This window comes from Monodon monoceros, unplaced genomic scaffold, assembly GCF_005190385.1.
Source record: "Monodon monoceros isolate NGI ecotype Baffin Bay Population unplaced genomic scaffold, NGI_Narwhal_1 Super_Scaffold_11, whole genome shotgun sequence".
NCBI classification, from domain to species: domain Eukaryota; kingdom Metazoa; phylum Chordata; class Mammalia; order Artiodactyla; family Monodontidae; genus Monodon; species Monodon monoceros.
The window spans coordinates 57674948-57688277 of NW_021703767.1; the positions used below are offsets into that span (position 1 = coordinate 57674948).

Below are 13330 nucleotides of genomic sequence, written 5' to 3' on the forward strand. Positions count from 1 at the left end.
ATGTTAATGCTTTATCGTTGTGTATTGCATCTATCATCCACAAAAGATAATCTGTTGTATAATGCATTTATTTTATAGACGCTCCTGAGGTTTCAGTAACAGGCTATGATGGAAACTGGTTTGTAGGAAGAAAAGGTGTTAATCTCAAGTGTAATGCTGATGCAAATCCACCACCCTTCAAATCTGTGTGGAGCAGGTAATAATGTTAGATACTTCTAAAGAGAAATTATTTAAAAGTCAAAAGTATTCTTAAATGCATATTGGAAGTTGTTTTTATCAGTGTAATATATGATTACACTAAGAGCTGGAAATTAAATTAAGGGTTTCTAAGTGTTTTTCTGCCCCACCTCTCCCCACCTTCCAGCCCCCGCGATTCTGTTCCTCGGAGGCTACTTTGGCGATATTAGCAATTCCTTCTGGTGTTTATCATCATCGGTCTTAAACTGCTGCTTCTTAATTTACTAATCTTTAACACTGTCTATTGACTTCTTATTATGAAAATGAAAATTTAATTTTATATCTACCCCTTCACACATAAACATACTCATATACATATTCCTGACCTTCATCGTCCCAATGAAATTAAGCTACTTTGAAATAAACTGTGTAATCGTTGCCTTCCTATGACAGGTAAATATTATTTACTGAGAGTTAAGTAGTATACTGGAATTTTGTTTTGTTTTGTTTCTAAAGCTGTTTGTTTTTCCTGAGGCTAATAATTGCTTCTTTTTACTTGTGTAGTTTACTATCTGAATATCCTTAATTCTCTTTATCTGTGGAATTTCAAACTGCTATATTGAGGTTTGCTTTCGTATTTCTCAGTGTTTGCACCCCTCCCCCATGCCCCACACCTTCTCAGTCTAGAGAATTGTATCTGTCAACTGTGGATTCTCTTCTCTTCTCTTCTTTCTTTTTCTTTTCTTCTTTTTTTCCCCTTGGTCATTAACCCTGCTTATTTTTTTGTTTGCTTGTACTGGAATTCCTATTTATTGTATACTAAACATTCTTTATTAGTTTTCAGTTTTTGTTATTCTCCCAAGATTTCCTCGATCCCTCTGCTCCACTGATTGAAAATTTTCTTTTGACATATTTTCAGTTTCTAAGAGTGTTTTCTTATTCTCTGTTCATTTTCATAGTATCCTTTTCGTATTTTATGGATGTAGTATCTTCTGGTTTCTTCCTAGGGATACTAGAATTATTTCCTCTGCAGAGTTTTTTCTGCTTCTTACATATTGTCTCTTTTTTCCTCCAGGTTCTTTTTTTTGTTTGTTTGGTCTTTCATTTTGTAGATATTTCTTAATTTTCTCAGTTGTCCAGTCATTTCACAGTGATGCATTAAAATAAAATGCTGAGTGGAAACTCTTCAGCATTTTATTTTAAATAGGGAGTACCTACTGGGTAGATTCCACTTCGAGTGATCAACTAGAGAGGAGTTTATTTCACTGGGGGAGCTTCAGATATCAGTTACTGAAGAGTAGAATTCTTTTTTTCATGGCCATTCAGTTTATTTATTGAATTAACCTTCATTATTTTGCCTAAAACATAAATGCCTGGTATCTGTACAGAGTTGAGAGGAGTCTGTTTTTTTGTTTTTTCAACTTTCCGCTGATCTTATTTTTAGCCCTCTGCCTCACTCTGGCCTTCTGCAGTACAGTGAGTCAAACTCCAGATCTTGGGTTCAGTGGACCACACTAGCTGCTTCCTCATTCACATGCCTCCTGCAAGCACTTCTTCAGCCAAAAGCAGAGCTTTTCAGGCTTGGCAGTGTTGACATTTGGGGCTGGATAAATCTTTGTTGTTGGAGGCAGTCTTGTGAATTGTGGGATGTTTAGTGGCATCCCTGGCTGCTATTCTCTACAGCCAGCAGCACATGCTCCCCCCACCCCAAGTTGTGACAACCAAAACTGTCTCAAGACATACCAGGTATGTCCCCTGGAGACAGAATTACTCCTGATTGGGAAACATTGTCCTAAAGCATATATTGTTTTCCCCATCTGTTTTCTGTCTTCTAAAAGTTTATTGAAACATCTGATGGATTCTACTTCCTGTTTTCTTTCTCCGCGTTGGTTTTTAATAGTTTTTTCATTCCTTTAATCTTACTTTAGGTGGTATTTTGTGGGTGCGAGGAAAGAGTATATTTGGTCAATCTATTGTCTTTAAGCAAAGATAAAGTTTTAAAAGTAGAGAAGGCCTTCCATTTTCTTCAATGTGGGAAGAAGGCATTGGTTAAGATGTGTGATAGGGTATTTCTAAAATTCATACAATTCTGAGTTCTTATCCTGGTGTCTGTACTGGGAGATGTCTTTTTTTTTTTTTTTTGCGGTACGCGGGCCTCTCACTGTTGTGGCCTCTCCCATTGCGGAGCACAGGCTCCGGACGCGCAGGCTCAGCGGCCATGGCTCACGGGCCCAGCCGCTCCGCGGCATGTGGGATCTTCCCGGACCGGGGCACGAACCCGTATCCCCTGCATCGGCAGGCAGACTCTCAACCACTGCGCCATCAGGAAAGCCCGGAGATGTCTTCTTTAAATAAGTTATTTAACCTTTCTAATCCTTTGTTTCCTCATTGATAATGGTACCCCATAGAGTTTTTGTGAGGGTAGAGACAGTGAATATAAATCATGTAACATAGGTACAGGAGCATGGAAGGTGCTTAGCATGTCATTTGTTGTGAGTTTAATATGATATTTAGATTTTTCTAGCTTATTTGAATAAACAACTTTAAAGGATTATAAGCCATTTTTATATTTCTCAGAATTAAAGGGGTTAGAATTTTGGGCCCAAAGTACAGAGCTAACTGATAAGATACATAGGCTTCATATTCATTCTTATACTCCTAGAAAAAGGGTTTACCTTTTGAAAGCTGATGCTTGTAAAAATGTTCTTTCCAAAGTCCTCTTAAGAAGAAGATATGGGGTTTTTGTTTTTGTTCTTTAAACCATGTAAGAATATTACCTTTATCCTTCAATGCAAATTAAAGTCATAGCAACTGTAAAAGATTTTACTGATTGTTCTTTTATGCACTTGAGATCACAGACCAAAATCCTTCCATCTGTTCTCCAGTGTTGATTTGCTTCTTTCTACCTTTTCATTGTTCTGTGTTCTTATTAGCTTTGTAATTAGTTGTTGGTCTCCTACTAATGTGCTTAGATCATTGAAAGCAAGGACCTAATCTTATTTACCTGTGCATTTCAGCAATACCAGCAGAGCAGAGTATGGTAAATAGTAAGTTCTTAGTAATTAAATAATGGATGGCTGAGTGAACGAGTGAATGCACTTTTTGAAAATCTGCTTAGCTCAAACTATAGTAGTAGTTGAGTGCCTGGGTTTACTTCACTTTTTATCCTCTTATCTTAAAAAATAATTTATGGGCTGTAAAAACACTTTCAAAATAAAGACCTATTGGTTTTCTTCCCCCCATGGGGTATACCCTAAGGTTGGAAAAATGAGGTATAGCAGTATACTTAGTTCCATTGCAATGAATGGTTTTAGAGTTCTTGTAGTGGGATTTTATTCCTATTATGGTTTATAATAATGTGTACACCAGATAGGACTTTTAACCCAATTAGTTGAGAAACCATTTAAAAAGAGTTATTATTGATACCAAAGGTGCATTGGTTTTTGTTGTCACAGATGCCTACCTTATGAGTGAAATTATTGTATAAGAAGACCCTTGTTGGTGCTTTAGAAATTAACCATCTTTGGATAGGGCACAGTATAGATTTATTTGTTCCGTATTAAATGTTGCTCTTTAAATATGTTACAGAAGGTGCTAAAACATTATCATGTACTAAAATGATGACTTTTCGTTAAGAAAGTTGTAGATGTATCATGTATAGATTCATAATTCACTGAGAATTATTTTAATTATTTGGATACTATGGGTATGTCTTCAAATAATGTATATTTCTAATTTTCCAGTTTTCCAAATGTAATTCTTTAAAAATCACATATTTTTTTCTCTCCTTCCCTCCTATTCCCTCTAATATGTTAGCCTAGCTTCACTTATATTAATTGATATGCATTGATATTTTGAAAGAATGGGTATTCTTAATGGACTTTATCAATTAATTCATCTCTATTAAAATGAAAATTCATAACATATGCTTTTATTTCATAGTGACTTTTACCTAAAGGATACTGATTCTTTCACTGACAACTAGGAAGTATAATATCTTATTTAAATAGCTGTCAATAAATAGAATCTGAAGATATTTAAAGTAATTTTATGCCTTTTAAAATATAGGTTGGATGGACAGTGGCCTGATGGTTTATTGGCTTCAGACAATACTCTTCATTTTGTCCATCCACTGACTTTCAATTATTCTGGTGTTTATGTCTGTAAAGTGACCAATTCCCTTGGTCAAAGAAGTGATCAAAAGGTCATCTATATTTCAGGTAAGTTACTGTTTACTCACAAAATGAGTTACTTAAATTATTTCTGTAACAACAATCATAACAATAACACTATGATCTAGGCAGTAATTTATACTTGTGAAGATACATATTCCTCAGTGTGAGGTTTTCCAAATAATCTACCTGAAATACATAGGTAAAGTGGCATTCCATTACTTAAAAAATGTCAAAACGTCTCTGCAATAAGTTCATATACATTTTAAGACCTTATGCATATAGCTAATTTTTCAGTTAAATAGTATTAGATATTCTTTTTATTGGTAGTATGTACCCTTCTAGGTTCTTTCGTATTTACACCAAGAATAAATGTTGGATTTTTTTGTTTGTTTTTGGTAAGCTACTCTGCACGTATCTAATAAATAAAATGGGATATCAATTTTGATGAACCTCTTGTTAAATATCATTGTCACTCAATATGAGGCTATACCATATAGAGTTACTGAGAGGTGAAGTAGGAACGCTACTGAAAATGTTCCAATGAAATAAAATTTAAGATGTGCTTTATGGTCAGTCCATAAGCCACTAAGAACTTAGAATTTATGCATTCCATTTGTTTCACTGTGAATGTTTTTATCAGTTTGACTGAGTATATATTTGGGTATTTACAAAACATAGTTGGAGCCAAAAATATATTTTTCCTGGGTGTAGCTATAAATAATAAATTATCAATGGAATGCTTATTTATAAAAATTATATAAATATTTTAAACGTCTCCCTCCTGACTATAAGAATGTAGCAATCTTTGTGTCTAACAAATGGAAAGAGGAAAAAAGGAAGAGAATCTTGAGAAATGGAGGTTTGTATGGTAATTAGAGAATAGGTAGTTAAGATTTTTTTCTCTGTTCAGTCTAAAACTAAATCTTCTTAAATCGAAGTGTAGTTGATTTATAATGTTTCATGTGTACAGCAAAGTGATTCAGTTTTATATATGTATAGATATATATTCTTTTTCAGATTCTTTTCCATGATTTTAGAGAAATTTTAAGCTTGCATTAATGTTACATTCTTAGTCCTTCTGTGATCACTTAATCTAAGAACAGTTTCCCATATTATTTTCTCATGGTATTTACCACAGTTTGTAGTTGTATGATTATTTATTTACCTATTATCTATCCTCATATTTAAACAATTTGTGTGGTTTTTTTTTTATTACTGTATACTCAGCACTTAGTGCCTGGCACATGATACACAATTATTTTTTGCATGTATCTCACAAGAAGATTAGAGCTTTGTACATCTCTAGCTAGTCCTTTCTGCCAACAGCAGTGCTTTGGTGTAAATCTATTAGTATATTAGTCTCTCTTTCTTCCCTTAGAGGTTTTTTTTATTTAAAAAAAAAAAAAAGGAATCTTAAAGCCACAAGAAATCCATATTTAAAATGTGGTTACCTAAGGACCGATTACTTTTTATTTCTGTTGTACAAAATTTGGTGTGGGGATATTACTTGTAAATCCTAGGCTCAATGTGTTCTAATTATGTAATCATTTAAATATCAAGCCTCAATTTTGCCGTCTTATCTATTGGTGATATGTTAAATTTATATCTTTGGTATTCTGGGTCCATTTCCCAGTACTCATGACTTGTGTGTCCCACTGCCTCTTAGTGATCATTAACCTCCTATGTAGAAGTATAATATATATTCAGAACTGAGTTCCTCATCTTTCTTCTGCCTCTTGCTACCGAATCTCTTTCTCCAGCAGTCTGTGTTTGCCTTTTCTGTTATTGGTAGCTCCATCCTTACATTTGCTCAGGGCATGAAACCCTTGATACTTACTCCTGATTTTAATTTTCCCCTCATACCCCACCCCATCCATCAACAAATTGATGTGAGCTCTCTCATTATGTTATATACAGAACCTTACCAATTCTCCACTTTTGTTGCCAGTATTCTGGCACAAACCATCAGGCAACCCTTACTTCACTATAGAACAGCCATTTAATTTTCCTACTTTTCAATCTGTCATCAAATGAGCAGGCAGAATAATCCTTTTAAAGGGCATGTTGGATCATGTCAGTCCTCTCCTCCAAACCTTCCATGGACTTCCCATTTTGCCCACAATGAAAACCAAATCTCTACAGTGATTTATAAGCTCTGTACACGTTATGGCCCTAGATTATCTCCCTGAGCTCACCTCTTATTATGTCCCTTGTACACCTGGCTTCAGCTACCCTGGCCACTTTGCTGTTCTCTGAACAGAACAGGCACATTCCTACCTCAGAGTCATTGCACATTCTGTTTCCACTGCCTAGAATGTTCTTCAGATATCCTCATACCTCTTTCCCTTCAGGGAAAGAGGTATTTGTTCAAATATCACCTTCACAGCCATATTTAAAATTGAAACCTCAGGCTTCCCTGGTGGCGCAGTGGTTGAGAGTCCGCCTGCCGATGCAGGGGACACGGGTTCATGCCCTGGTCCGGGAAGATCCCACATGCCGCGGAGTGGCTGGGCCCGTGAGCCATGGCCGCTGAGCCTGCGTGTCCGGAGCCTGTGCTCCGCAATGGGAGAGGCCACAACAGTGAGAGGCCCACATACCGCAAAAAAAAAAAAAATTGAAACCTCTCTCTTCTCACCCCTTTACTACTGTCTGTCATTCTTCTCTGCCTTATTTTTTCTCTGCAGTACATATTACATGTGACATACTACATATTTTATTTATATGCTTGCCTGTTTTTACCCCCACTAGAACATATGTCCTAAGAGGGCAGGAGTTTTGTGTGCTTTAATCAATACTGTATTCTCACCCTCTGCAGCAATCTTTAGCACATAGTAAGTGTTCAGTAAACTTTTGTCGCATGCATGAATACATTTGAGAAGAAAATAATCAGGAAAGAATAAAAGTTCAGTCTGCATTTACGTGAATTTATTTATTTTTGACAGAAGTACTAATATACCACTGATGATAAACTTTACACATTTTAAAATCAACCTCTACTAAGTCTTATAAGAGTCGAAACAAAACTTTGAGTAAATATGAAAAAATCACAGTTAATTACCACTGAGTACTTCAGAAAAAGATAGCATTATATGAGATGGTTTTCTTTAATCATCAAGAATTAGACTTAATTTTCTGTCCAGTCTTTAATACAGTATACTGTACTGAGTTTAGTTAGGTCCTCTACGAGCTTCTTAGTGTATATCATGTATCCTAGATATAAATTGCTTTCCCCAACAGACTATTAAAGCCTACTAGTAGGCTTTTATTACAATAAAAGGCCATAACTTATACAGTAAATGATCAGAAAGTTAATCTTTTTCATTTTGAGTTATATGTACCCATTTTCCTCTAGGAAAACATTTTAATCTCAATAATAAAATTTATATTTTAAAATTTCATAAATGATATTTTAAAATATTTGTAAAAGGAAGGTATGCTATGACTGGAGGCTAAAAAGTTCTACCCACAACAGAATAGAATTAGCAACTCTGAGTTATTTGAAATTTTGTTATACATTTTCCCACATTGGCATAAGTTATTGTTCAAGAGGTACAATATTCAAGATTGCAATATTCAACTTCAGTTATTACTCATGGTGGTACAGTGGCTCTTTGTCCAGGACTAACCGACTGCTTGAAATTGTGTTTTTCTAGTTGCTTTTGGCGTGTGTGTTTTTTCCCTGATACCTCTTACATCTCTGAGACTAGAGAAGCAAATTTTCATATATCACTTAAGTTCCTCATGCCTAAAAATCAAAGTATATTCCTATGCAAATCTTGAATTTCAAATCATATAATTTGAATGAACTTCAATCCAGACATAATGAGACGCACTTAATTTAGCAATCCTTCAACTTTAACATTTATAGGGCTTCCCTGGTGGGGCAGTGGTTGAGAGTCCACCTGCCGATGCAGGGGATATGGGTTTGTGCCCTGGTCGGGGAGGATCCCACATGCCGCAGAGCGGCTGGGCCCGTGAGCCATGGCCGCAGAGCCTGTGCGTCCGGAGCCTGTGCTCCGCAATGGGAGAGGCCACAACAGTGAGAGGCCCGTGTACCACAAAAAAAACAAAACAAAACAAAACAAAAAAACTTTAACATTTATAGATTTTGTTTATTTAAACAATTTATATAGTCTAAAAGAAAAGGGAACCAATTCATTCAGTTTTTTTAACACAGTAATTATTAGGCTAAAATATACTTCATAGCTACAGAGTTTTTACTGGACTGTTCGTTTTCCTATTTGGCAGAACTCGTTAATTTGAAAAAGAAACTTAAGTTGTGTGTGGAGAACTCAGAATCTACTAGTTTATTACATTTGTTATATATTTATTTATCACATTTAGCAAAGAATATAAAAAATAACAACTGAATAAATAAGGAATGCTTATTTATTTATGGGAACAATTTGTAAATCATGATAAATAAGTAGCTATTAGTGATTACAAAATTGTCCTCCTGCCTCCTTACACAAAGAATGACTCTCACTGTAATTATCTTGGAGTAGAGCAAGAATTGGAAAGCATGAATAAGTATCTCATGTGAATCATGATATATCCATTGCTTAAGATACAAAATATAACGTTTAGCAATAGTCCCTCTTATTAATAGTGAGGCTATGCTATTTTTTAAAAAATTTATTTATTTTATTTTTGGCTGCATTGGGCCTTCATTGCTGTGCTCAGGCTTTCTCTAGTTGTGGCGAGTCGGGGCTACTCTTCATTGCGGTGCGCGGGATTCTCACTGCAGTGGCATCTCCTGTTGCGGAGCACGGGCTCTAGGCGCATGGGCTTCAGTAGTTGCAGCATGCAGGCTCAGTAGTGGTGGCTCGCGGGCTCTAAAGCGCAGGCTCCGTAGTTGTGGCGCGCGGGCTTAGTTGCTCCCTGGCATGTGGGGTCTTCCCGGACCAGGGCTTAAACCCGTGTCCCCTGCATTGGCAGGCGGATTCTTAACCACTGCGCCACCAGGGAAGCCCTATGCTGTTTTTTTTACACTAGTTGAGGAGGGGCTGGTAGGTTTGAAAATTTCTAGAACTGCTGACAAAATAAGATTTTTAAATAGATTTTTTTTGGTTACTCTTTTTTTGTTGTTAGATTTTCTGAAAGTTGTATTTTGTTAAATCTCAGTTAAATACACAGTAGATGTCCATTTGTGTTCACATAAAGAACATTACAAGTAGAAATAAATGTCAGTGATTTTTTCTTTTTAAGAATACTTCATTAAAATGTACAGTTATGTATCATATTTGGTGAGAGCTGATGTACATGTACTATTCTGAGAAAAATACCATTTCATCAAGAGCTATCAAAAACTTTAAAAATTTTATGTGCACAAAAATGTGTGAATTTTAAATCATTAATTAGGTGATTTGTGCTTTTGTTTAAACATGCTGATGCCCATTTATTATAATACTTTTTCCTTTGGGAATCATTGTAAAGATGACATTTAATATGTAAAACTTCCATTAGTCCCCCTCCTCAGAAAATACATGAGTTGTCTTATAAATGATTAATTTTTAGTCTGTTTCTTTAATATCCTGGTTCTGTGAGGTTGGATTATATGAGGCTTTACTACTTTTATAATAGAAATGATCCTGCAATTTCACAATTTTTTTTTTAAGATTGAATTTGTACAACTAGTGAATTTGTTCTCACAAATTAAAACTCTTCTTTGATTCATTTACTTACATATAATATGATAACTAATTCACTTCAAGGTACTTGACTGGATTGCCTGTTATATTGGTTTAAACTCATAGGAAGTTACTTATAATGTACTTGTTACATTTTACACTGTACTTGCTAAAGTTTTACTACATTCTATACATATGGCATTCCGTGATGAAACCTGTTTCAGTAAGTATTTTTCTTTAGCTTGTAATTTTAGAATAACTTACCCCATGTAGATTTAGTATTTTTCTAACAATCACTTTTTAAAAGCTCTGTCAGTACCACTCATTTAAAAATTAATTATAAGAGATTACCATTTGGGTCATTTATTTTTTATCAATGAAGAAATTCAAGATTTTTGAAGTCATCCTTTCTTCAAACTCTAGAATTTTGTGTAACATGACCTACAAATACCACTTAATTGATAATTAACCAATCTTTAATTTTTACTATTTATGTTTAGCTGCTTTTTAATATTAATGGCTATTTACTCTGTAATCTAATGGCAATACACAGGATCATTTGCATCTAATATTTAAGTATCCTTAGAATGTTCTCTCTAAAATATTAGCTGCTCTTTCTGAGACTCCATCCTAAAGCAATGTGACATTGAATTTTGCAGACATGGTTGAAATTTCTCAATTTCCTAAATGTTCAGATATCTTACCCATGGAGTATAGACATGATGATGACATTTTTATAACACTATATAGTTTATAACATGTTTTTACTTTGTCTATTGGTCTCATTTGATAATAGCCCATCTGGCTAACATAAATATGTGCTTTTTATTTTTTAAATCACTAAATAATGGTATATACTACATACGTCCTTTCTAAAAATTAAAGAGTTTTCTTTATTTAAGGAAAATATTTTTGAGAGAATTATTAAGTCAACAGCTTATACTATGGCCACTTAACAAGAATCTATAGTTTTTCATTCTTTTAAAGATAAGTTCAGCTCTTACAAAAATAAACTATATTAGGTAAAGATGGATTTCAAGAAAACATATTTTAATTTTTTCATTCTTTTATTATTCTGTTATTTCCTTGTGCTACTGGCTAAGAAAATGTACATTTGAATGATTCGATTTAATTTTTTAGTAATGATAATTCTTAAGCCAGCTGTATATAGGACACTTAAATAATAGTCTTAATTTAAAAGAAAAAGTATTTCTTAGAATACAGTGTCACACTTAAACTTGGAATAGAATAATTTAGGATTTACGCCGTACATAATTTTTCATTCCCTTTACATAATTGGTAACTGACTAAGTGTCAGATTTATTTTTTTTTTACATGTAGAAGTATCACTACTTTCTAATCTTAAATTAAGAATGAAAAACTATTGTTACTATGAATATATTTTCATTAACTGTGCTGTCTTTTCAACTTGCTGCTGAATCAGCCTGCATTGACATTCTTTGCCTTTCTGTGTCTTGTCTATCTTTACCGTTTTCATTAGATCCTCCTACTACTACCACCCTTCAGCCTACAATTCAGTGGCATCCCTCAACTGCTGACTTCGAGGATCTAGCAACAGAACCAAAAAAATTGCCCTTCCCATTGTCAACTTTGGCAACAATTAAGGATGACACAATTGGCACAATCATTGCTAGTGTAGTGGGTGGGGCTCTCTTCGTAGTACTTGTAAGTATCTTGGCTGGAATATTCTGCTATAGGAGAAGACGGACGTTTCGTGGAGACTACTTTGCCAAGAACTACATTCCACCATCAGATATGCAAAAAGAATCACAGATAGATGTTCTTCAACAAGATGAGCTTGATTCTTACCCAGACAGTGTAAAAAAAGAAAACAAAAATCCAGTGAACAATCTAATACGGAAAGACTATTTAGAAGAGCATGAAAAAACGCAGTGGAACAATGTAGAAAATCTCAGTAGGTTTGAAAGACCAATGGATTATTATGAAGATCTAAAAATGGGAATGAAGTTCGTCAGTGATGAACAGTATGATGAAAATGAAGATGACTTAGTTTCACATGTAGATGGTTCCGTAATTTCCAGGAGGGAGTGGTATGTTTAGCAGCCACTAAATGTGACTTAACTATGTACAATGTTTCATTCATACTAGTTGATCATTTTCAGATTGTTCATACTTTTTCTCGAGGAATAATAAGCTTTTCAACTTGATTTTCAAGCTTTTTATATTCTAATTTGACAAACAGAAATGTAAAATCTGGGTTCAGTGTATCTGAGCTGCTTTACAGTTTTTTTTTCAATGCTGTACTACTGTCTCAAGATTTAAATTTTAATGCAGAGTACTTTATTGGTCTGAGGCACACAGGTAAGAAGAAATGTCAACATTAAATGAATGACTTTTTTGGTACAAAAGTTAAAAAAAAAGGAAACTACCTTGGCATTGTGTATTAAATGTTTACCTAAGACTATTATCTCAAGTAAAATGTTTGTTAAACATATACCTCTCAAAATTTATCACCACTAAATGATACTACATCAAAATTGACTATAAAACTAATTCAAGAAATGTTTATATATATTTTTAGTATACAAAAAAATTCAGCCTGATGAAACACCTTTTCTTTTCAGACATTATTTTCTATGTTTCTATACAAATGGAATCTTTACCTCTGCATTTTAATGAGCCTTGCCATAATTACTGTAGAGTGGCTTTTCAAAGGTATTTTGTTGCACTAAAAACTGTGGTAGTACACTCAGTGAACACGATGTGTGGAAGAGCATAATTAGCTGATCAGTATTTTTGTCCAGAATACATACAAGAGTAATAAAAACATGCCTTTTAAACATGATAATTACTACAATCTCTTCATCTCTGGAGGGCAGTGCTTATATTGTCATGTGAACATAGGTTTTGGTACATGAAGTGGTAGTTTTGTTTTAATGATTTATGTCCTAAATATAAGAATAATAATGAAAAGATGGTACATAGTTTAATAGAGTGCAGAGAGAGCATTTCAGTATATGGAAAACCATGGGTAAAAGAAGCATTGGAGTACCATTTTTAGAAATGAGACAAACATTTCAGCCAAGAATCTGTGCAGAGGATTTTGTAGACCATCTTGTTTTAGTCATTTATTATTGATGTTGTTCAAATGGATAAATATATAGGAAACAAATAGAATAAACTTGGAAATTTGAGATTTAACAAGAAAAAATCTGAATTCTAGAACCAATCACTAGCACTTGCTGATGGATATTGACAAACCATCCCCCTTTTCCTCCTAAATGTATGTATGTGTTTCAAGATTTTTGTTTTTCCAATTAAAACTGGAAACATCATGAGGTCTTTTTGTTTTTTTTTTTTTGGTTT

The 13330-nt window shown here is 34.2% G+C and overlaps 1 protein-coding gene across 2 annotated transcripts in view; it reads left to right on the forward strand.

Moving 5' to 3' along the window:
* The window catches only part of NECTIN3 (nectin cell adhesion molecule 3), a 128081-nt gene that overhangs the window by 54627 nt on the left and 60124 nt on the right, over positions 1–13330 (forward strand). Inside the window, exons 4-6 of one of the 2 annotated variants that reach the window (XM_029214224.1) lie at positions 79–196; positions 4246–4397; positions 11484–12807. In XM_029214224.1, coding sequence (XP_029070057.1) covers positions 79–196; positions 4246–4397; positions 11484–12064 — 851 coding nt within the window. In that variant the 3' untranslated portion in view covers positions 12065–12807. Of the gene's footprint in view, positions 1–78; positions 197–4245; positions 4398–11483; positions 12808–13330 lie in introns of those variants that run through there. The other variant, XM_029214225.1, reaches the window with a different exon arrangement.